General features: G+C 45.3%; 1 protein-coding gene across 2 annotated transcripts in view; it reads right to left on the bottom strand.

The window, feature by feature from the left end:
* The window catches only part of PXDC1 (PX domain containing 1), a 92,917-nt gene that overhangs the window by 17,926 nt on the left and 48,356 nt on the right, over positions 1 to 26,635 (bottom strand). For both annotated transcript variants that reach the window (XM_040432739.1, XM_040432738.1), the window contains one exon: positions 11,873 to 11,984. In XM_040432739.1, coding sequence (XP_040288673.1) covers positions 11,873 to 11,984 — 112 coding nt within the window. The remainder of the gene's footprint in view (positions 1 to 11,872; positions 11,985 to 26,635) is intronic.

Here is a 26,635-nt window from a genome sequence, read left to right on the forward strand (position 1 = left end):
GCCCGGTGTATTAGAGTAGAGTCACTGCACCGGGCCTCGCCATGAGTGTCCCCGTCTCCTCCCTCCACACTATACTTCGCTGGCCGCGCTGTGCAGCATAGCGGCCAGTGAACTATTCGCTTTATAAGACGCACAGCCATTTCCCCCCCACTTTTGGGGGGGAAAAAGTGCGTCTTATAAAGCGAAAAATACGGGGTTTTTTTTTACTTCAAAACTGCTATTATTGTGCTAAAGTGAAAAAAAAAAATAAAGTATACATATTAGGTATCGCCACGTCCGTAACAAACAGCTCTATAAAAATATCACACGACCTAACCACTCAAATGAACACAGTAAAAAAAAAAAAAAAAACGTCAAAAAAAATGGCTTTTTTGTCACATTACATCACAAAAATTGCAACAGCAAGTGATCAAAAAGGCGTATACCCCCCAAAATAGTAGAAGCTGAATGAAGCTGATAGATGTAAAAGCCTCACTGATATTTCAAGATTCAATATGTAAAGGGGCCCACCACAGGAGGTGTGGGGAAATATCCTTATTAAAATTTAACTTTTATAGGGTATGCAATAAAATAATATACACCAGAGGATGCATCAACATAACACACATACAAACATGTAACGGGGTCCGTATATACAGGGAGTGCAGAATTATTAGGAAAGCTGTATTTTTGAGGATTAATTTTATTATTGAACAACAACCATGTTCTCAATGAACCCAAAAAACTCATTAATATCAAAGCTGAATATTTTTGGAAGTAGTTTTTAGTTTGTTTTTAGTTTTAGCTATTTTAGGGGGATATCTGTGTGTGCAGGTGACTATTACTGTGCATAATTATTACGCAACTTAACAAAAAAAAAATATATACCCATTTCAATTATTTATTTTTACCAGTGAAACCAATATAACATCTCAACATTCACAAATATACATTTCTGACATTCAAAAACAAAACAAAAACAAATCAGTGACCAATATAGCCACCTTTCTTTGCAAGGACACTCAAAAGCCTGCCATCCATGGATTCTGTCAGTGTTTTGATCTGTTCACCATCAACGTTGCGTGCAGCAGCAACCACAGCCTCCCAGACACTGTTCAGAGAGGTGTACTGTTTTCCCTCCTTGTAAATCTCACATTTGATGATGGACCACAGGTTCTCAATGGGGTTCAGATCAGGTGAACAAGGAGGCCATGTCATTAGATTTTCTTCTTTTATACCCTTTCTTGCCAGCCACACTGTGGAGTACTTGGACGCGTGTGATGGAGCATTGTCCTGCATGAAAATCATGTTTTTCTTGAAGGATGCAGACTTCTTCCTGTACCACTGCTTGAAGAAGGTGTCTTCCAGAAACTGGCAGTAGGACTGGGAGTTGAGCTTGACTCCATCCTCAACCCGAAAAGGCCCCACAAGCTCATCTTTGATGATACCAGCCCAAACCAGTACTCCACCTCCACCTTGCTGGCGTCTGAGTCGGACTGGAGCTCTCTGCCCTTTACCAATCCAGCCACGGGCCCATCCATCTGGCCCATCAAGACTCACTCTCATTTCATCAGTCCATAAAACCTTAGAAAAATCAGTCTTGAGATATTTCTTGGCCCAGTCTTGACGTTTCAGCTTGTGTGTCTTGTTCAGTGGTGGTCATCTTTCAGCCTTTCTTACCTTGGCCATGTCTCTGAGTATTGCACACCTTGTGCTTTTGGGCACTCCAGTGATGTTGCAGCTCTGAAATATGGCCAAACTGGTGGCAAGTGGCATCTTGGCAGCTGCACGCTTGACTTTTCTCAGTTCATGGGCAGTTATTTTGCGCCTTGGTTTTTCCACACGCTTCTTGCGACCCTGTTGACTATTTTGAATGAAACGCTTGATTGTTCGATGATCACGCTTCAGAAGCTTTGCAATTTTAAGAGTGCTGCATCCCTCTGCAAGATATCTCACTATTTTTGACTTTTCTGAGCCTGTCAAGTCCTTCTTTTGACCCATTTTGCCAAAGGAAAGGAAGTTGCCTAATAATTATGTACACCTGATATAGGGTGTTGATGTCATTAGACCACACCCTTCTCATTACAGAGATGCACATCACCTAATATGCTTAATTGGTAGTAGGCTTTCGAGCCTATACAGCTTGGAGTAAGACAACATGCATAAAGAGGATGATGTGGTCAAAATACTCATTTGCCTAATAATTCTGTACAGGGTGTAGATACCCCACTGCTGGTAAAGCAAGGAAAGGAAAATAGACCTGCTGCGCCTGTGAAGACGCAAGCAGTCTTACCCGACCAACCAGAAGGCTAGGATCAGCTGAGGCTATTGGTGATGCCTGGATCAGATGGAGTCTTGTGTAGTCAGAGGGAGTCTTGGTGCTGTGCCCTATCTCACCCTATAACCCTGAAAAGGGCGAGTGCTCTGTGTAGACAGGCAGTATGGGAGCAGTCCCCTTCCCCCAAGTTATAGGGTCATGGAGGCAGGGAAAAAGGGAATACCCTTTTTAAGCAGAACTAGTCATGTTAAACATGGTGTCTGATCTGCGTGCAGCATGGTACAGACCAGGAGGAGCTGAGCAGATTGATATTAACTTTTTGTGGAAAAAGGACAGGGATATCTCGTAACTGCTCTTTCTATGGTTGGGAGTCCAGTGGGCGGTCCTACTCATTGACTGACAGTCTTCCCTGTATCACTGTGCCTAGAGATAGCTGTCAGACACTAAGCAGGACTGCCCACTAGGTTTTGAAGTCTAGAAAACTGAAGCTTTCATAAAACTAGGACCACATGTACAACATGAAAGGTTCCCATGAGGCCCCGTTTACAGTTGCGTTTAGAATTGACTATAATGGGATGTGGCGGAGATCCGGACGGTTTATAACATATATGCCAGGAATCAGCTGGACAAAAACTGTTATGTGCAGCAGTTTTTAGCCAGCCAAACCCCAGTATATTTACTAGGAGCCACCGATCTCTCCCAGATCCCATTATAGCCAAAGGGAATCCAGTGGTACACGGTTGTAACTGGCAATGCTGAATACGTTGAGCTCCGGTAACCTGATCCCCAGCTAGAACAGGCTACCGGATTCCAAATCCAAATGCCTTAAAGGGGTATTTCGGTATGTAGGGGATAACTATCAGATCCCAGCGGTAGGACCCTTGCAGGCACACTGCTGCTCCCCTAAAATGACCGGAGCGGCCGGTCACACATGTGCGTGGCTGCTCCATTCATTTCTATGGGCGTTCCGGAGATAGCCGAGCACTGTACTGTATCCCCTATCCTGTGGGTAGGGGATAACTTGTACCTACTGGAATACCCTGTTAAAGTACATGCTAACACTTTCAAGCATGATAATAAGGATACCGTCTTGGCGATTTCCCACAATATCTAAATACTAGTAATATCTTACAGCATCACACCAGTAAAATTTGTGAAAATCATGAAAATCAATAAAAGACGATTTTTAGGGGCGCAGTCAGGTGATCTAATACTCAAGGAAAAAACATTTCATAAATAATTTCGTTCAATCATTCAATTGCCACAATGAATAATGGGGCAGAGTGTTGCAGACAGGTTGGCACCTACAAGATCAAATGTTCCCTTTTTGCACAGTTCTCTCCAGACCCACTCCCATTTTTCCCTCTGTAGCGGTGATACAACTGAGGTTGACTCGGCGCAGAAATGCTCAGTATGTCAAGGAGACGGATAACATTCAAAGAAGGTCCTGAGTGCATCAAACAAGTGCCCCGTTGTTGATCCCTGGCACAGAGGACTGCCATGTCTCTAGCTGTGACAGGCACATAACCCTGCTCTGTAGTATCACTACCCCGCACAGCGCTGAAAGTAATTACACCAATCAATTCGCTGCATTCTAATCAGACAGCCGGTGTAAGGCATAATATTAAGCCAGTAATGCTATATTTCACAGCTCAGGATGATGAGAGTGGTGGCAGACACAAATCACTTATACAGTGAGTATGTCTCGTTTCTATGATAATCTTTGCCTGTCTGCCACATAACATCTCATCTAGCGTTGGGTTCTACACCAGATTGTCTTGGCTGGAATCTGACACCTGCCCTGCATTTAAAAATCATTTATTTTTTATATATATATTTTTTTCAAATGGTCTTTATTCAAAATTTTCAGCAGTTTTTGTGATACATGCAGCTAAAAATCTGTCTATTTGCTGACAGTCCCTCCTGAGTTCTGGCAGCTAATGTGAAGCTTTATCTCTGATCTTCTGACCTCATAAAAACCCACTATAGCTAACCTCTTATCAAACTGATTAAAAATATGGCCTTAATGAGTGTTTATGAGGTCAGGAGATCAGAGATAAGGCTTCACATGAGCTGTCAGCTGACAGAATCCAGGAGAGACAGTCTGAAAACAGACTCATTATTGAAGGGGTTGTCCAGGATCAATTTTTTTAAATAAATCTATTAATCCCCTCCTCAATATCATTAATAAATAATTTAAATAATAGAGGGCCTAGCACTGATCCTAGGGGTACACCACTTCTGAATAGGAATCATTGACCACAACTCTGGACACGGTCCTTTACCCAGTTTTCAATCCAATTACAAACTATACTTTCCAAGCCTATAGACCTTACTTTACCTATTAAATGTCTATGAGGGACAGTATCTAAAGCCTTTGCAAAATCCAGAAACACTACATCCACAGCCGCCCCTCTGTCAAGGCTACTACTCACCTCCTCATAAAAACAAATCAGGTTAGTCTGACAACTTCTGTCCTTGGTAAACCCATGTTGGTTATCACTTATAATATTATTTACAGCAGGGCTCGACAAATCCCAGGCGCCAGGTCGCCATGGCGACCAGGAATTTAGTCCTGGCGCTTGGGTATTTGTCAGCCCGTTTTCAAAGGTGCCCGGGGATGGGTGCTGAGCTGCCGTTCTGTCCGGAGGCAGCACCGTGTGAAACAGCTCCGTCACAGCACACAATAGCAGAGACGTTGGCAGCAGGGAGGGGAGGGGCTCGGGAGGAGTGTAATCTGATCCTAGAGTGGAAGCTGCTGCCAGCCCCACCCCTCCCCGCCCACCAACCAATCAGAGCTAAGGCAAGGCAAGCACTAGCAGCTCTGGGTCACTGACACAAGTACAGGAGGGAGTCTAGAAAGAATTGAATGAGTCTCAGGTTAAAAGAATCTAAAGATCCCATTAGTTAGAGACTCATTCGATTCTTTGAGTTAAAAGAACCGTGAGTCACTAGAACAGTTTACACTGAGGCTGTCGGCTGATGCTTTTGTTGCAGCAGTGATAAGATTAAGGGACAGGAGCAGAGAGATACAAGTGACAGGACACAGTTTAGATTACAGTTTGAATTAACCCTTTAGGATCAAATTGGCTTCTCAAGGAGATATATATGTTAAAGGCATCCCTTCTTCTGTCTCATTCAGTAGCTATATAACTAAGAGTACTTTCACACTTGCGGCAGGACGGATCAGGCAGGCTGTTCACCCTGTCGGATCCGTCCTTCCGCTGTTTCGCCAGACCACCGCTCCGTCCCCATTGACTATAATGGGGGCAGAGCTCTGGCGCAGCACGGCAGTGCATGGTGAAAGGCCGCCGGACTAAAAGTACTGCATGTCCAACTTTTTAGTCCGGCGGCCTCTCACCGCAAACTGCCGCGCTGCGCCGGAGCTCCGCCCTGTCCCCATTATAGTCAATAGGGTCCGGGGACGGAACGGCGGTATATGTAACATGGTATACAGCATTATTGGGGGGCTCTATGGAAAAGTGGGGGGGGGGGGAGCACTATGGGGGCACCTACTGGGGGCTTTATGACGCGGCTCCGCCTGGCTCCTAACTTTTTTAGCTGGCTCCTAGATTCCAAGGAAATTTGTCAAGCCCTGATTTACAGTCACATACTCCTGTATATAGTCCCTTAAGAGTTCTTCAAACATTTTTCCCACAACAGAAGTTAAACTAACTGGTCTATAATTACCTGTGGAGGACCTAGATCCTTTATTGAATATGGGCACCACATTTGCTCTGCGCCAATCACTTGGCTCTGTACCAGTACCTAGAGAATCTTTTAAAATTATAAACAGGGGCACATCAATGATTGAATTGAGATTTTTAGGTACCTTGGGTGTAATCCATCTAGACCCGGAGCCTTGTTCATATTTACCTTATTTAAAGAGGTTCTGCAGGCTTTTAATATTGATGACCTATCCTCAGGTTCGACACCAGGCCGATCAGCTGTTTGAAGAGGAGGCGCAAGCCGTGCCAGCGCTGCCTCCTCTTCACTGTTTACCTTCTCGCCGTCGCCTCTGCAGCGGTGACCAGGTGTAATTACACCCAAGCCGTCCCATTCATTTCAATGGGACAGATCGCTTCTATACAAGTGAATGGGAATGATCCGTCCCATTGAAATGAATGGGACGGTTAGGTGTAATTACACCTGCTCACCGCTGCAGAGGCGACGGCGAGAAGGTAAACAGTGAAGAGGAGGCAGCGCTGGCACGGCTGAGGATAGGTCATCAATATTAAAAGCCCGGAGAACCCCTTTAACTTATCTTGGACCAAATCTACAGTTAGCTAATTGAGTATATTACTGGATGTACTAACAGCCCCAGCACCACAGATATCAGCTCCTTTCTCTTATTTTGTATATACAGAGCTATAAAACCCATTTAGTAACTCTGACTTTTCCTTATCTTCAGTGACTACCCCCCTCCCTTTACCATTATATAGTGGACCTGCCTGCTCTGACCTTGTTTTTTTTTTATCATTTATGTATTTAAAAAAAAATTGGGGATTTGTTTTGCTCTCTTTTGCCTCCTGCTGTTCATTTTGTATTTTTGCCAATTTTATCTCATTTTTACAGATTTTATTAAGCCCTTTGTAAACTTCAAAGGCTACAGCTGACCCCTCAGATTTGTATTTTTTAAATGCCAATTTTTGGTCTTTTACTGCCCTTTTTACAGTAACTGTAAGCCACGGGGGGTTTAATTTTGGCCGTTTATACTTGTTACCTAAAGGAATATTTTTTTAGTGCAATTACTCAATGTGGATTTATAGCTCTCCCTTTTATCCTCAGTATTATTATGTGACAGTAGCTGCACCCAGTCTATGCCCTGAAATGCTGCCCTCAACCCAGGGAAATTGGCATTTTTCAGTGTCTTTGCTCTGCCTGACAGAGTTTGCTTCTTATAGTGTAGGGCAGGGGTGGCCAACCTTACAGATACAAAGAGCCAAAAAACAACAACATATGACTACCAGGAGCCACAAGCTATACATTTACACAAGAGTCACCGTATTTTTCGCCCTACAAGATGCACCTAGGTTTTAACAAAGAAAAATACGAGAAAAAAAATATTTTTCATCTGATCTGAGGTCTGATAAAAATATTTTCTTCTTATTTTTCATTAGCAGAGAAAAAAAGAAAAAATATATTTTTCATCAGACCTCAGATCAGACTCCTAAATAAGATCCCCAATCCTCATCTGACCTAAAATAAGATCCCCAAACCTCATCAGACCTCCAAATCAGACCCCCAATGCTCGGATCAGACAACACAAATCAGACTCCAATTTCAGACCCTCATTGCTCAGATCTCCCCCCCAATGCTCAGATCTCCCCCTTCTCAGATCTGACCCCCCATGCTCAGACCTGACCAACCCATGCTCAAACAAGACCCCCATGCTCAGATCTGCCCCCTTTTTCGAACAGTAACATTTCCAACAAGCTCTGTATCATTAGAGATTACCAGATCCAACAGAGCATTCCCCTAGTGTGATCTTCTATAAAACTGGCTGACAAAGTTGTCCTGCAGCAAGTTGAGGAATTGTCTCCCCTTTGCGGTTGAGGCAGAATCATGACCCCAGTAAATGTCTGGGACCAGCCCGCTCTATTTGATTATACAGTTGAGCTTCTATCTCCTTTCTCCTCTGTAATGTTAGGGGATCTATAGATTACACCAAGTATTATTTTTTCAGTGTTTATATCCCTTTTAACTTCCACCCATAAAGTTTCCACATCCGCACCCACAATTGCCTGTTTCACCCTTGTCTTCAGATCACTCCTCACATACAGGCACACACCACCACCTTTTCTATTGATCCTATATTTCCTAAATATAACGTATGTGTTCTTCTAGTACCATAGCCTCCAGCTCCCCCATTTTGCTCCCCCATTTTGCTAGCTAGACTTCTGGCATTTGTGAAAATACATTTTAAATTACTATTATCTGTAAAGTGATTATCCAGAATTTTTTGGTTACCTTAGTTGATGTTTGTATGTAACAGGTTCTTGTTACCAGCAGTTCTATTTTTCATCGGTGTACAGTTCTGCCCAGTCTTCTCCCTACTTTCCTCACTAACCCCAGCCCCTACTAAATCCCCACTGTCCCCTCCTACATCCCACTCTCTAGCTACACTATCTAACCCCTTATTAGTATGACCCCCCCCCCCCGATCCTAGTTTAAAAGCTCCTCCAGCCATCTAACTGTAACACCCCGCAGTGGTGTTACCACTCCTACACCCTGTTACTATCTCTAATGAGCTAACCTGTATGTCATCTGTGTAATTCTGTTCCATGTTCATCAAAATGTGCATCTATAATATTGTATGCAACAGTTATACATGTAATATGCCTGGTTCACCAGCAGGTGGCAGCGTTTCTGACAGAGCTATCTAAGGGCTCTTTCACACTTGCGTTCTTTTCTTCCGGCATAGAGTTCCGTCGTCGGGGCTCTATGCCGGAAGAATCCTGATCAGGATTATCCTAATGCATTCTGAATGGAGAGAAATCCGTTCAGGATGCATCAGGATGTCTTCAGTTCCGGAACGGAACGTTTTTTGGCCGGAGGAAATACCGCAGCATGCTGCGCTTTTTGCTCCGGTCAAAAATCCTGAACACTTGCCGCAAGGCCGGATCCGGAATTAATGCCCATTGAAAGGCATTGATCCGGATCCGGCCTTAAGCTAAACGTCGTTTCGGCGCATTGCCGGATCCGACGTTTAGCTTTTTCAGAGTGGTTACCATGGCTGCCGGGACGCTAAAGTCCTGTTTGCCATGGTAAAGTGTAGTGGGGAGCGGGGGAGCAGTGTACTTACCGTCCGTGCAGCTCCCCGGGCGCTCCAGAGTGACGTCAGAGAGCCCCATGCGCATGGATGACGTGATCCATGTGATCACGTGATCCATGCGCATGGGGCGCTCTGACATCATTCTGGAGCGCCCGGGGAGCCGCACGGACTGTAAGTATACTGCTCCCCCGCTCCCCACTACTACTATGGCAGCCAGGACTTTAATAGCGTCCTGGGTGCCATAGTAACACTGAACGCATTTTGAAGACGTATCCGTCTTCAAATGTTTTCAGTTCACTTGCGTTTTTCCGGATCCGGCGGGCACCTCCGGCAAATGGAGTGCACGACAGATCCGGACAACGCAAGTGTGAAAGAGCCCTTAGACAAAATAGAACTCACCATTCCATTCTTCCCCACTTGGGCAGAAGTGGGCCAGTCCTGTTTGCTACCAGAAGGAGGGGTGGCAGTTCTAGATTATTCCAGTTTAGACTCCATGTTGGAGCTGACAGGACACTAACCTATTCCTTGGCTGAAACTAAGTCAGACTAAAGAGTGGAGTGCAGCATAAAGAAGGAATCAAAGTTACTAAGCTAGCCTGTCAGTACAGCAGAGAGAAAGAGAAAAAGCAGAGTTGAGTTTGCCTGCCAGTTCGTGCTAAAGCCTGCTGGAACCAAGACAAAGCCTGAAAACTGTTTTGGAGAAACTTTTATTCAAGTAAAGCTGCCATTGAACTTCATCTCAAGGTCTGGACTCAAGTTATTTTTCCTCCATCCCTCAATTATTCCTCCTATTTATTGCTTCGGACTCAAAGCCTGGGGTCCAGCAGTATCCAGGTAGGAGCACTGTGACACACAATAAGTGACATTTAGGCCGCACTACACCACTTGGCAATTCCAGCTAAACCTGGGATGCGATTATAGGGGCCCTGGGGGGAGGCGCACGTTGCATAACCATTTTCCCCCCAGTGCAGTTGCACCCTCCCCATTAAGATGCAGCCCGTCCTTACTGTAGAGCCTGTAACCGACAGAAGTCGGCCCAATTCTCCATGAACCCAAACCCTTCCTTCCTGTACCAGCTTCTGAGCCACTTATTTAACTCCCTAACTCCCGTTGTCTCGCTGGTGACGCTCGTGGCACTGGTAGTATTTCTGAAAAGACTACCTTGGAGATCCTGGACTTGAGCTTCTCTCCTAGTTCCCTAAAATAATTTTTAAGGACCTTCCATCTCCCCCTGACTTTGTCATTGGTGCCAATGTGTACCATGACCGCCCGGTCTTCCCCAGCCACACCCAGCAATCTGTCAATCCGATCCGCAAAATGCCGAACCCGAGCACCCGGAAGACAACACACTGTTCGGCATTCACAGTCTTGGCGACAGATGACCTTGTCTGTCCTCCTAATAATAGAGTCTCCTACCACCATCATCTGTCAGACCTTTGCTGCACTCCTTTTCCCATCCTTCCTGCAGCGGTCATCCTTCCGGTTGCTAGGAGAAACGCCCTGCTGCAGTGTTGCTGGCCCTGGGCTTTCATGCCTGATATCAGGCATATTTACTAGGGCGTGCTAGCTCAGGACTAGCCTCCCTGGCACTTTTTCCTCTACCCCTTCTTCCTACATTAACCCAACTGCTGACCTGATAGTCCTGATCTTGCCCTCCTCCTCCCACCTCCATTTCACTGACCCCAGTCAGTGCCTGCACAGTGAGGTCTAAGCCTCTCTCCAGGTCTGCAATGGCCCTAAGTGTTTCAAGCTGCTTATTTAGATCCAAGATCTGGGCTTCCAAATATGCAACATGATTGCATCTAGTGCAAATGTATTCACCCCCGAAAGGCTCTTCAAGGCACGCATACATTGCACAGGACACACACTTAGTAGCCTTGTCCATGGAGCACATGTTTAAATGAGGATGTACAGTAAAGATGGAAAACAGTAAATATGAGTTAGAATTAGATCCTGTCTGCTGTAGTTGGAGGACTAGCTAGAATCAAGCCAACAACACACAAGGAAAATCTATCAAACCTTAGTTTCTTGCTCCTTTCTTTAAACTCCACTTATTTAAAAGCCCACTTAGTGCAGCAAGTAGACCTGCACTGACGGTCTATATACAGTAACCCCTGCATTGCCAGTCTGTATAGTCTTGGCATATTATTATTATTATTTTTTTCAGTTTAATTAACAAAAATAATAAAATCGAGATTCAAATCAAAAATCGTCCATAAGGTTGACCAAAAATCTAGATTTTATTTTTGGGCAAAATCGCCCAGTGCTACTAGCCATACACATTAGATAGGTAAACCCCTCCATACACATACATGTCCGGCCAAGCATGCATTACTAGAATATGTCCTCAACTGGGAGACACCTTTAGCAGTGGCTCATCTACCCGACAACAAAAGGATTGGGCAGATGAAACCCAACAGCCTGATGGTAATCTCTCCCGATATTTACCGTTCTGGGAGAGTTGGGAGGCCCCTATACACATTCAATGTTATGTCGGCCTCTCAGAATTGGCATGTTCTGCATACATTTATAGTATGTTGTGTGTGTATGACTAGTTTCAGTCACAGACATTGAACAGACATTGAAAGCAGCACCCCAGATCTGTTTCCTATGAGTACGGCAAGAGCGGAAAACGGGGACTTTGTGTGGAAATTAGTGACGGCAGAAAACATTTTAATGTTGGTCTTAAATGAGAGGTATTGAACTCTTCTTATGCTGGGACATAGGCATGCCAAGGCAAGGTAATTGCCTAAAAGTTGGACTTACCCTCTAATAACAGATACCCTGGCCAGCAAGATGAGAATATGTTTTATTTCTATAAAGAGTATGTGGAGTACTCACAAATGATCGGTTGAGTCTACATCCAAGTCGGGATCTTTCACATGTGGGAGGCTGTGGTCGATGACTATTGTCTCTGTGTTCGCTAAACAAAATCCATTGGAACGCATAATTTCTGAAAGAAAAGAAAGAAACGTATAAAACTTTAAATCAGTAAAATGGTTTTTTTTGTACGCCTCAACTTTGAAACTGCAACACCGAGAAGGATAAGCCGTACGTTTACGCAAGTTAAAGAAATAGTAGGTGAGACCTCAGCCCTGTTCAACATTATGTGTCCTGGTAGTTAAAGGGAACCTGTCATCAACTATATGCTAACCTCACTGAGGGCAGTATAAAATAGTGACAGAAATGCTGATGTCAGCGGTGTCACTCATGAGCTAAAAGTAAGTGGTTGCCGAGAACCAGCATCATAATCATTGCAGCCCAGGCCTTGAAAAGAGTCAAATCTACCTGAGAAGAGTCCTGGTTATTCATAATCTCCTGCCCTCCTCGCCCATCTGCTGATGATTGGCAGTTCTCTATTAGAGAGAAAGGGAGAAAACTAGGTAGAAGACTGTCAGTCATCAGCAGGTGGGCAGGAGAGCAGGAATTCATGAATGACCATGACTCTTCTCAGGTAGATTTGACTCTTTTCAAGGCCTAGTCTGCAGTGATTATGATGCTGGTTCTCGGCAACCACTTACTTTTAGCTGATGTGTGACACATCGCTGAAATCAGCATTTCTGTCACTACTTTAAACTGCCCTTAGTACGGTCAGCATAAAGTTGATGACAGGTTCCCTTTAAGAGAACAACGATGAACTGGAATGACAACCGGTGTAGAGAAGTGAACCTCGGCACAGACGGATCGTCTGATTAGAAGAATGGCTTGTAGTTCACTACTCACATCCCAAGCCTAGGGCGGCAAACAGTATCTACACAAACAAACAAAAGTCATTTGCACAACATTGGGCTACGAGCCAGACATCCAGCTACAGATGTTTTATTCACCTCACACCACAGTTCTCAAAGGCTATCATGATGTACAGCAGGATAGCAATGGAAGCTAGAATGGAGGTCATTACTCTTCAGTGATTAGTTCTGCTTTTGTCTTGAATACAATGACGGTCTGGAAACCATGTGGGCAAAGCTATGAAGAGGCCTTCAGAAGGGAACATCACACCGGTCCTACTCTCGAGATTATGGTGTGGGGTGGCATAATGTACTAATGTACTGGACCCATCTAGTCTTCATTTCAGGTACACTAACAGTTTGGCATTAAAGTGATTTGGTTGTGGAACTAGTGGTACGGCCATTTCTCCAAAGTATCCCCAAAGCTGTTTTTCAGCAGGACAACGCCAGGCCGCATGATGCTTGTGCTACTGTGAGCAGCTTGCGTGGCCTAAACGTGCTACCATGGCCTGTAGCATCTTCAGACTTGTCCCTCATTGAGCACATCTGGGACATCATTGGTTGGCAATTTCAAAGGGAGCTGCCAACAGCGAATTATGATGATTGACGGGCCCAAGTGCATTCAGTGTGGCAGAACAGGATAGCGGTGTGAGGTGATCAGCGAATTGCTGCATCAATTAGACCAAGATTGCCTGTCAGAACTTCTCATACTAACTCATTTACACTTTGAGTGGAGAAGACCTCTTCCACACTATGGTCTCCCCATACTAAGTGGGGGAGGGAGGGAGGGGAGATGGCAGTCAGTAGCTTCACACACGTTCTCCCTGATAATGGCTAAGGTGCTGTCCCTTCCCACCGTGTCACACTCATTCATATAGAATGAAAGCAACTAGCTCGTTGCCAGTAGCGCAGCGGTTCCCTGCTTAAAGACAACTGCAGACTAACCCTCCCGACATGTTTCGGTTGGCGTACCGGCTTTGTCAGGGAAAATATTCGATACTGAATAAATCAAGATGTCTATTTTATCATTGGCACATCATTAACACGTCTATCCATCCTGTATTTTCCAGAATTCCACGACTGTACCTACTTGGTGGTGCAGTTTTAATGTTGAGGAGTATATAAACAAGGGAAGGAAGCACACAAAAAGGTAATCTAAATGTGAATGCTGCCCCGCACTCTATATAAGTATTACAGAAACATAAAATATACAAGCGTTCTTTTTCCACTTGGATTCCTATTTATAACAAGCACATTAGAAGCCTCTTCCTATTACCTCTGTGTTGGAAAATAGGAGTCATTTTAAAGTACTCAGGCTCGGAGCCATTTATACATATCGACAAGATTGCTAGATCATTAGAATGAAGGAAAATAGCTATGCCGAGAAGCTCAGGCGGGTTTATTAAAAGATTGTAAATGTGCATTCATTTCAGAGCTAAACATGCCGGAGAAATCTTAAAGAAGTCATAAAACATCATATCATTTTGAAAGGTTTCTCCAGGATTTCACAAGTGATAGCCTATCATCAGGAAAGGCCATCGCTATTTGATTGCAGGGGTCCAACATCCAGCGCCACCGCCAATCAGCAGTACTGAAGTAGCTTACGGCACACAGCTCATTGAAGTGAATGGAAGCGGCGCTGCAGTAGCCAGCTCCATCCACCAGACAACGGACGGATCTGTTTGGTTCCGGTGCAGCCTTCCAGCACCAGCGCTACTGCAGAATAGCTGATCCGACACTCCGCACCCTCGCCAACCAGATAATGATGGTCTATCCTGAGTATATACCATCTCCTGTTAAATCCTGGAAAACCCCTTTAAGGGACTAAAGTGCTATTTATACCCAAAAAGACTATGTGCTATTCTTCCCTATTTTACATGTCGATCTTCTGTGTCTGAACACAGAGCTCTCCAACCCAGCGACCATTTAACCCCTGTTTAATGTAGCGATTTGCACCTTATTTGGACCCCAGACTTGCATTTATCATCCTGCAGTATGAGAAAGGCGCACAAAGTGCCCCCCCAAATGAGACCGGAAGTCTGGCACTATTTTAAAGCAGAGCACGTCAAAGATGGCGGCGCTACGTGCATGCGCTCTGGCCCACCAGAACCTGTGCTGTTCCTTTCATATTGAATTTCTGCACTGTATTATTTCTTGTTTTACCTATGTTGTTTAAGTCTATTGTTCTCTGCTGCCATCTGCTGGCCGGAATTTGTATGCTGCACGCCTCGTTCGTTGTCTATAAAGTTTTATCTCTGGGCGTGGTTTTTGCAGCCTTGGGCCTGGTCACTTCCTGTAGCCTTTTTCAGTGCTGCATTCCTTTGTGACTGGAGACACACACCTCGGCTTGTGAAGGCATCAGTTTTTGACCAGCAGTTGCCTCAGCAGTAGCCTCAGCAGTTAGCCTCAGCAGTTAGCCTCAGAAAAGACATCCACACCACAGCATCTACTGCATTCCTGTATTGCATCACTGTATGTCACTGCTCTGGATCAAATAAACCCACGTTTGATTGCATCCTCATGTCTACGTCTGGATCCATCTAACCTGAGCATCTGCCGGTCCGGTCTGCTCCACTGCTTGGATACGAAGGTAGGACAGTCACAAATCCATTATCAGTTACACCTTCAATCGCCTTCATGTGGGGACAGAACAGTCAAAAACTGCCTTAAAGCCTTATACCCCAGTCAATATCCGTCTGAATGTCCAATGCCCGGCTACAGATTCCCTCAGAGCCCAGTACCACACTCAGGAACCTCCCCTGCAACAGGCCCACTCCCAGAAAATCTGCCCGGCAACAGTGCACGTCCCATAAGCCTAAGGGGAAGCACGGCGTGTCCGCAGTAGATATAGTCTCGCCTGGAAGTCCTCCACTACTCGCCAAGCCACTTTCTACATCATATATTAACCCTTGCTCGCATGATATAAGAACTGTTCACGCACGCAGGGCCTCCCTTAAACCAAAACCCCGCAATTCACTAAAAGGACTTTGGGAACCTCCCCGGGGTGCCTCATCTGAGCCGCACTGCAATTTTCAGCCCCCTATTCAAAAGTTTGATTTCTTAAAGAGACAGCGCACCTTAAATTAAAATGGCCGAAAAGGACCTCGTACAGTTCCCCAGTGATGAAACAAAGCAAATGCAACCTGATACTGATCATTATGAAGAGCTGGAGGTAGAACCCACACTTCCAGCAGACCAAGTCACGCGACCAAGGCGCTCTCTCAAACCAACTATAAAGATCACAGAAAACTATCACACCATGAAAGATGAGCTATGTGACAACCTGGAAGAGCTATGGGAACGAGTTTCCTCTCTCATATCAGGACTTAAGTCCTCCTCAGGCGATGCCACCAGTTTACAAGTTGCCGTCGGGCGGCTGAACGCAGCCCATGAAAGATACAAGAGACTGTCCACAAGGTATATAACCTTTCTAAAAGACTCTAATATTGAAGAGGCCCCGTCAGAATTGTGCAAGGCAGAATCAATAGACAGACAAAGAGACGCCATGGTGCTGGACGCTAAAGATAAAGTGGAACTCCGCATCTCTAATTTGCAAGAAACCAGATCACACAGATCGCATTCATCCAAACATTCCTCGCGGTCCTACAGATCATCATGCTCTAGAAGCTCCGCCCTGAGCGACAGATTACTAGAGGCCCGCATAAATGCAGAGCAATCCAAAGTGAGGCGTTCCTTCACCGAAAAAGAAGTCCGTGCGAGGGCAGAAGCACAGACGGCAGCGGCCAAGAGGGAAGAAGCAGAGGCTCGAATAAAGATCCTTGAATCAGAGAGGGAAGAGGAAATCGCATTAGCAAAAGTAAGACTACTTGAGCAAGCATTGATTCAGTCTGCTTACCACCAGAGGAGATAGACGATCCAGTTGATCGCACCAGCGACTACGTACTGAAACAGTTATCTGCACCACCCCCAGTTTGCAGTACTGTCCAAGCCAACAACACCGAAACCTCCAAGTCAGCTCTACCTGCAGGGCCAGTGACACCCACAGCACCCGAGCAATCCAATAACAGTCGCCCAGACGCGCCCTCTCAATGGCAGTTATTACAGCAAGATGGCTACCAGGTGTTTCCTGGCCTACCTCCACAGCTCAAGCAGCAGTCATCAGAATCTACAGAGGCTAGACCACAGCTCAACCCTGCAGCAACATCATTCTACCCGGAAGCATCTCACCCTTTCACGCCACGCAGCCTATACGCCCCAGGGGCATCACAAGTTGTCATGGCAACAAGCAGTGAGAAATCAGATATGTCTGAGTTTGCCAGGTTTATGGTGAGCAGAGAGCTAATTAACACCAGTCTCTCAAAATTTGATGACCATGCGGAGAGCTACAGAGCCTGGAAGGCAACCTTCAAAGCCGCCATCGCCAACCTCAACCTAACCGCAGAGCAGGAGCTCGACCTCATGATCAAATGGCTGGGCCCAGGCTCCACAAATCGCATCAAGAGCCTTAGAACTGTCTATGTGGGACAAGCAGAAGCAGGTCTCGCTGCAGCCTGGCAGAGACTCGAACGCACCTTTGGCAGTGCAGAAGCAATAGAGAAGGCACTATTCAGGAGACTGCAGAACGTCCCAAAGATCAGCCTCAGAGACGTCCATAAGCTTCAGGATTTAAGTGATTTGCTCATGGAACTGGAGCTTGCCAAAAGAGACCCTCGTCTGTCCGGGCTGTGCTACCTGGATACAGCCCATGGGGTGAACCCAATAGTCGTGAAGTTACCATACAGCCTGCAAGAGAAGTGGGCGGCATCAGTCTCAAGGTACAAAAGAGTGCATGACGTCACCTTTCCCCCATTTATTCATTTCTGTAGATTCATCGATGAACAGTCCCAGATGAGGAATGACCCCAGCCTCGACTTCCTGGAGTTCAATACTTCAGCCTCAGTGACACCATCATCAAGGTACGAAAGTATTGTACATAAACACAGAGACTTTAAGAACACCGTGAATGTTAGAAAGACTAACCTACCATCATCTGCAGTACCCACTGGTAGACAGTACACTACCTCATCAGGAGACAAGGCCTTCAATCGTGAATGTCCCATTCATAAAAAACCACACTCACTGAACAAATGCAGAGGATTTAGATCCAAAACCATACAGGAGCACAAGAAAGTCCTCACCGAGCTTGGGGTATGCTTCAGGTGCTGCGCTTCATTGGAGCACATGGCTAAGGACTGTAAATCCATTATCAAGTGTGAGGAGTGTCATAGTGAAAGACATGCCTCAGCTATGCACCCAACTCCACTCACAAGGGATTCACCTGCTGCTGTCACCACCAGTCCTGCTCAAAGTCATGGCGGGGAGCCCCAGAACCACGCTAACACAGCCACCGCTGTTTCCTGCTCATGCTCGGACGTATGTGGGGAGGGCCAGAGTGAGAAATGTTGTGCCCGCATATGCCTAATCAAGGTCTACCCGGAGGGGCTACCAGAAAAGGCAGTAAAAATGTATGCCATCATTGACGACCAAAGCAACCGTGAAGCCTTTTGAATAAAGGGACCGTCGGAACCCTACATCTTAAACACCTGCTCGGGTCGCATAGAGACTAGCGGCAGGAGGGCACAAGGATTCATTGCTTGTTCCGTCAGTGGGAATACGGAAATACCTCTACCGACGCTGATCGAATGCGATCAAATACCCAACCATAGGGATGAAATTCCTACCCCGGAAGCTGCATTTCACCATCCACACCTAGCCAACGTTATCCCACCTATAGACAACAACGCCGAGATTCTACTCCTGCTTGGCAGAGACAATCTAAGGGTACACAAGGTGCGTCAACAGTGTAATGGTCCCGACTATGCACCATACGCCCAGAGACTGGACTTGGGATGGGTAGTCATAGGAAATGTATGCTTGGATCAGCCGAAAATCCACTCATTCAAAACGTACGTGCGTGGAGATGGACGCACAACTTGCATTAAGCCTTGCCCTCATCACTACGAGGTGAAAGAGAAGCCTCCAGACCTCATACAACCACCTGACGACATTCCTCCCTACTTTGCTGACAACTTGGGAAGATTAGTCTTTCATACCAGCAAGGACGATGATAAAGTAGCTTTGTCAGTAGAGGACAGAGAATTTATCAAGATAATGGACAATGAGTTCTTTAAAGACGAAACCAATCACTGGGTTTCTCCATTACCCTTCCGAGCTACCAGGGTGAGACTCCCGAACAATAGGGAACAAGCTCTGTCTAGATTTAACTCTCTTCAGCGTACCATGAACAGTAAGCCTGAGATGAGAGAACACATCGTTGCCTTTATCGACAAAATATTCCGCAACAACCACGCAGAACCAGCTCCATCCTTAGGAAAGAATGACGAGTGCTGGTACTTGCCTTCATTTGGAGTGTATCACCCACGGAAACCTAATCAAATTAGGGTCGTTTTCGACTCAAGTGCCAAACATCAAGGTGTATCGCTTAATGATGTCCTTCTCACAGGTCCTAATCTGACGAATAACCTAGTTGGAGTGCTGATGAGGTTCAGAAAAGAGCTCGTTGCCATCACCGCCGACATTGAACAGATGTTCCACTGTTTCGTAGTCAGAGAGGACCACCGGAATTTCCTCAGGTTTCTTGGTACAAGAATAACGACACCAACGCAGAGATGGCAGAATATCGTATGAGGGTGCACGTATTTGGAAACAGCCCTTCACCTGCCGTGGCAACTTACGGCCTTCGGCGAACTGCATTAGAGGGAGAATCCGAGTACGGTAAAGACGCCAGAGACTTTGTAGAAAAGGACTTCTACGTAGACGATGGACTCAAATCACTACCTACTGAAGAAGCGGCTATCGATCTGCTCAAAAGGACTCAAAGTATGTTGTACCAAGCTAAACTTAGACTACACAAAATTGCTTCAAACAGCCTGGCCGTTATGAGGGCCTTCGAATCAGGCGATCATGCACCAGGATTCAAGGACATTAACTTGGGACTGGACAGTCCACCTGTGCAGAGGAGCTTGGGCCTCAGATGGGATCTCTCGGCCGACTCCTTCGGTTTTCAGATAAGTTGTGCAGACAAGCCATTCACAAAGCGAGGCGTCCTATCAGTGGTAAACAGCCTATTTGATCCGCTGGGATTTGTAGCGCCCATTACCATACAAGGTAAATCTCTACTGAGACAGTTTTCTAAAACAGTCAAGGATTGGGATACCCCACTTCCCTCCGAGAAAGAGCAAAAATGGGAAGCCTGGAAGCGATCTTTGTGTGCCTTGGATGAGATCCACATCCCGAGATGCTATATTAAAACCTCAATTTCCTCTAGCATAAAAAAAGAACTCCACGTGTTCTCGGACGCCTCCACGGAGGCCATCGCAGCGGTCGCCTATCTGAAGGTGACAGAACCCAACAACCAAAATCACGTTGGATTCGTCTTTGGTAAGGCTAAGTTAGCCCCCAAGCCCGATCATATTATTCCCAGACTGGAACTCTGTGGGACCGTGTTGGCAGTGGAGATTGCGGATTTCATACAACAAGAACTGGGTGTCGACATAGCTGAAGTCCAGTATTACACCGACAGTAAGGTCGTTTTAGGTTACATCCACAATCGGACCAAGCGATTTATGTGTACGTTAGTAACCGCATAGAGAGAATCAGGAGGTCTTCCAAGCCTGAACAATGGCACTATGTACCATCTGAACTTAATCCAGCAGAACACGCCACTAGGCCTATGTCTATAGGTTCCTTTACTAACTCTACTTGGCTTACAGGTCCAGAGTTTCTGCTTGGAGAGGCAGACGAATGTGTACAGGAAGTTTTCAGCATCCAGGATCCGGATAATGATCCAGAAATCCGCGCTGAAGATAGTGCATTAGTCACTGGAACAAAGCAAAACGCCAGCTTCGGTTGTCAGCGCTTTGAACGTTTCTCCAGTTGGATGAGACCCATCGAGAACGTCCCTGATGGGTGAACAGGACTGTATCTAGCTTCGCAGATCTTCTCCATTCCAAGTTGAAAACAGGACTAATCTATGTTTGCATTCTAACTTGTTTTTCTTTTACAGGTTGTTTATATTTTATGGACATTCGTCATAGTGAAATCCCCAAAGTGAATTTCAGACGGGGAGTGTGCTGTTCCTTTCATATTGAATTTCTGCACTGTATTATTTCTTGTTTTACCTATGTTGTTTAAGTCTATTGTTCTCTGCTGCCATCTGCTGGCCGGAATTTGTATGCTGCACGCCTCGTTCGTTGTCTATAAAGTTTTATCTCTGGGCGTGGTTTTAGCAGCCTTGGGCCTGGTCACTTCCTGTAGCCTTTTTTAGTGCTGCATTCTTTGTGACTGGAGACACACACCTCGGCTTGTGAAGGCATCAGTTTTTGACCAGCAGTTGCCTCAGCAGTAGCCTCAGCAGTTAGCCTCAGAAAAGACATCCACATGACAGCATCTACTGCATTCCTGTATTGCATCACTGTATGTCACTGCTCTGGATCAAATAAACCCACGTTTGATTGCATCCTCATGTCTACGTCTGGGTCCATCTAACCTGAGCATCTGCCGGTCCGGTCTGCTCCACTGCTTGGATATGAAGGTAGGACAGTCACAAAGGCATTATCAGTTACACCTTCATTCGCCTTCATGTGGGGACAGAACAGAACCATCTCCTCCACAGTCTCCTTCCCTTCCAGAGCCCATCACAATACAGTTAGCGGGGAGTACAGCTGCCGCTTCATCACCACCTTCTACTCCAGAGGACGTTTGTGTCCTAGGACTCCCACAGCAGCCAGCGGAGCATCGCGGACTTCCTGCCGTCACGCAGGGCTGCTCTCCCTCACTCTCCTCAATGCAATGCCCCCTTCATAGTCCTCACTCTCCAGCTGTAGGAGATGTTAGTGTGGAAAAGCATGCTATTAGCCCTGAAAACATCTATGCAAGAGGGCTTTGCTGCCACCTATTACTACTATACAAGAGTTGGACGAGTTTACTAATTTATTTTATGCACTTATATAGCACTACTGTATTCTGCAGCGCTTTACAGACATTAGCATTAAGTTGTCCCTAATGGAGCTCACAATCTACTAGTTCTCTACTAGCATGTCTTTGGAGTGTGGGAGTAAACCCACACAAACACAGGAAGAACATACAAACTCCCTGCAGATGTTGTCCTCGGTCGGATTCAACCCTAAGACCCCAGCGTTGCAAGGCACCAGTGCTTACCACTGAGCCACCGTGCTAATTCTCAGGATACTGTGATTGATGCACACACTAATATGGCTGATGAGGTAGAACAACTGAAACCCAAAATAGCTGACATTGAAGACCGCACACGTCATAATAACATTAAGTTCATGGGTATTCTGGAAACAGTGCCCCTGTCAGGGCTGACTGTGTATAACAGTTAATTAAAACCCTGCTAAGAGAATTGCTTATGACTTGATAATTGGCCGGGGCGCACACAGTACCACAGCCTTAACACTTGGCGGCGTCTATTCCTAGAGATTCCTTGGCCAGAATACATTATTTCCATGTGAAGGAGGCCATTATGCTGAGCGCTCAAACTCAAGACACTTCCGTAACCGTACCATACGGTGAAACTTTTTACCGACCTTTTAGCGGCCACACTCCAACGGTTGACCCCAATCACAACTGCTTTGCGTACTCACAACATCTCCCCACTGTTTTATTTACCATAATATTCATAGTTTTTCTTTTTGATTATGTTCATTTTTTGCCGTCCTGACTGCAGTTTGGGTGCTGTACTTTAAAAATGGTGGTCCATTTTACCTCACGTAATGTAAAGGGTCTTAATTGCCCACAAAAAAGATCTATGTGGAAGGAGGTTCTCTCACTTCAAACAGACATTCTCTGTCCTCAAGAAACTCACATTATTGGGAAAGACGCGCATACGTTGCAGCATCATCTTGTTCCTGTGAAAAAAGCTGGAGGTGTGATGATTTCGCAATTTTGCGGAATAGGTGCAGATCCATTCATGCTGTCTGCATCCATAGTTCCGTTCCGTGACCCCGCAAAAAAGAGAGAACATGTCCTATTCTTATCCGCAATCGGTCTTTTGTGGACTGCAAAACACGGTCGTGTGAATGGCCCCTTAGGACCCTTGCAGACAAGCGTGTCCGGATAATTGCGTCTGCGATCAGGGAAAATCGTGCGAGTAGGTATGCAATTGCAGTCAGTGTTGACTGCGATTGCATTCCGATGTTCAGTTTTTATCGCGCAGGTGCAATGTGTGCATGCGCGTGATAAAAAACTGACTGTGGTACCCAGACCCAAACCCGGACTTCTTCACTGAAGTTCGGGTTTGGGTTAGGTGTTCTGTATATTTTATTATTTTCCCTTATAACGTGGTTATAAGGGAAAATAATAGCATTCTTAATACAGAATACTTACTAAAATGTGGATTGAGTGGTTAAAAAATAAAAAATAATTAACTTACCTGTTCCAATTGATTGCACAGCCGGCATCCTCTTCTTGCTTCTTCTTTCAGGACCTGCAAAAGGACCTTTGGTGACATAAATCTGCTATCTTCATTCAGCAGGACCTGCGCTGACGGATGACGTCACCGAAGGTCCTTTTCCAGCCAGATCCTGCAAGAAGAGGAAGAAAGAAGACGAGCCCAGCTGCGCGATCAAGTGGATAAGGTGATGATTTATTTTATTTTTTAACCCCACAATGGACCTTTTACTTAGCATTCTGAATTAAAGAATGCTACTATTTTCTATTATAACCATGGTATAATGGAAAATAATAAAGTAAATGGGGTCCCCGGGTAACTCATCCCTCGTCTCCTTAGCAACCATGCGTGAAAATCGCATTGCATCCGCACTTGCTTTCATGCATCCCCATTCATTTCTATGGGGCCTGCGTGGCGTGAAAAACGCAGAATATAGAACATGCTGCGATTTTCACGCAACGCACAAGTGATGAGTAAAAATCATCGCTCATCTGAACACCCCCTTTGAAGTGAATGGGTCTGGATTCAGTGCGGGTGCAATGCGTTAACTTTACGCATTGCACCCGCGCGGAATTCTCGCCTGTGTAAAAGGGGCCTTAGATAGAGAGAGATACTGGCTTCCAATCCTTCGTGCATTCAGAGGAAACTTTTAATGTTTGGAGGGCACACCATGGAGCGGAGAGGGATTTCACTTTCTTTTCCACTGTGCATAATACCTATTCCTGCATAGACCTTAGGGCTTTACTCTACAACAGCCGGACCTCAGATATTGGCTTAATCAAGTGGTCAGATCGTGCTGCTATTACTTTGACAATTGAGGGGCATGGCTCGACACCCCCAGTTAAAATATGGAGGAACAATACATTTCTCTTGAACCACTCTGTATACAATAAGGAGACAGAAACTGCAACTAAGGAATACTTCAAATTCAATACAGGGAGTGTTGCTAGAGTATATACAGAGTGGATGGCGTATAAAGCTTATATTGGAGGGGTGTTAATTAAATTGGGACACCGGGAAAAAAAGCTCCGGGAGCATAAATTATCCACACTATTGGCAGAAATCTAAACACTGACAGAAATCCAATAAATATAACCCATCACGGCAACTGTCGCAGAAAATCTCATCTCTCAGACATCAATTGCGCTCCCATTTACTTTATAACTATGAAAAGGCCCCTAAAAAGACGAAAGCCAGATATTATTCTCAAAATAACAAGGCGGGTAAATTAGAAGCTTGTAGGCTTAAAGCGCAACATGCTAGCTCACGCATTTCGTATTTTATACACCTGAATACTGGAGCCAAAATCCTTGACCCTAGAGATATAGCTAGCCAATTTAAAGGCTTTTAATATTGATGACCTATCTACAGGATAGGTCATCAATACCAGATCGGCAGAGGTGTCGGATCAGCTGTATGAAGAGAAGGCATAAGCTGTGCGGACAATGCCAACTCCTGTCTCTCTTCCTTCTCTTCATACGACTGATCGGCGGGGGTTCCGGTTGTCGGACCCCCAGCGATCTGATATTGATGACCTATCCTGAGGATAGGTCATCAATAGTAAAAGCCTGGAAAACCCCATTAAAGACTACTATAATAGCCTCTATAACTTACACTTCCAGCTAATTTCCAAAACTGTGCACAGGAATTTTTGGATAAAGTCAAACTCCCCTCTCTGTCTGTAGATCCACTTGAGTCCTTAAATGAACCTAAAATAGCTACAGATGTGTTTGAGGCCATTTAGAAGTTACCTGCCTAAAAGTCACCAGTAGAGATGAGCAAATAGACTTGGGATGAAACATCCGAAGTCGATTTGCATAAAACTTTGTTAAAATACTGTACAGAGCGAGAGCTCCATACAGTATTAGAATGTATTGGCTCCGATGAGCCTAAGTTATTACTTTGCGAAGTTTTGCAAGACTTCGGGTAATAACTTCAAAAATTAATTTCTACAGTAAAAACCTTTTACCGAACTCTGTTTCGGTTCCAAGTTGTACGGAGCGAATGCGGAGGAGAGGTATGGGGGGGATTAGGGTTACCTTGTATTAGGCACTACTATGAAGCTACCACCCTTTCCCTTCTAAAAAGCTATCTTAGAGCATCTCAACGGAAATAAGCAAATAACGCCATATCAGCGTGGCTTCGTGAGGGATCGGTCATGCCAAACTAATTTAATCAGTTTCTATGAGGAGGTAGGTTCTAGACTTGACAGCGGCGAATCAATGGATGTCGTGTATCTGGACTTCTCCAAAGCATTTGACACTGTACCGCATAAAAGGTTAGTATATAAAATGAGAATGCTCGGACTGGGAGAAAACGTCTGTATGTGGGTAAGTAACTGGCTCAATGATAGAAAACAGAGGGTGGTTATTAACGGTACACACTCAGATTGGGTCACTGTCACTAGTGGGGTACCTCAGGGGTCAGTATTGGGCACTATTCTCTTCAATATATTTATTAATGATCGTGTAGAAGGCTTGCACAGTAAAGTATCAATTTTCGCAGATGACACTAAACTGTGTAAAGTAATTAACACTGAAGAGGACAGTATACTACTACAGAGGGATCTGGATAGATTGGAGGCTTGGGCAGATAAGTGGCAGATGAGGTTTAACGCTGACAAATGCAAAGTTATGCACATGGGAAGGAATAATGCAAGTCACCCGTACATACTAAATGGTAAAACACTCGATAACACTGACATGGAAAAGGATCTAGGAATTTTAATTAACAGCAAACTAAGCTGCAAAAACCAGTGTCAGGCAGCTGCTGCCAAGGCCAATAAGATAATGGGTTGCATCAGAAGGGGCATAGATGCCCGTGATAAGAACATGGTCCTACCACTTTACAAATCACTAGTCAGACCACACATGGAGTACTGTGTACAGTTCTGGGCTCCTGTAAACAAGGCAGACATAGCAGAGCTGGAGAAGGTCCAGAGGAGGGCAACTAAAGTAATAACCGGAATGGGGCAACTACAGTACCCTGAAAGATTATCAAAATTAGGGTTATTCACTTTAGAAAAAAGACGACTGAGAGGAGATCTAATTAATATGTATAAATATATCAGGGGTCAGTACAGAGATCTATCCCATCACCTATTTATCCCCAGGACTGTTACTGTGACGAGGGGACATCCTCTGCGTCTGGAGCAAAGAAGGTTTGTACACAAACATAGAAGAGGATTCTTTACGGTAAGAGCAGTGAGACTATGGAACTCTCTGCCTGAGGAGGTGGTGATGGTGAGTACAATAAAGGAATTCAAGAGGGGCCTGGATGTATTTCTGGAGTGTAATAATATTACAGGCTATAGCTACTAGAGAGGGGTCGTTGATCCAGGGAGTTATTCTGATTGCCTGATTGGAGTGGGGAAAATTGGCTTCTACCTCACAGGGTTTTTTTTTGCCTTCCTCTGGATCAACTTGCAGAATGACAGGCCGAACT

Source organism: Bufo bufo, chromosome 5, assembly GCF_905171765.1.
Source record: "Bufo bufo chromosome 5, aBufBuf1.1, whole genome shotgun sequence".
Taxonomy (NCBI): Eukaryota; Metazoa; Chordata; class Amphibia; order Anura; family Bufonidae; genus Bufo; species Bufo bufo.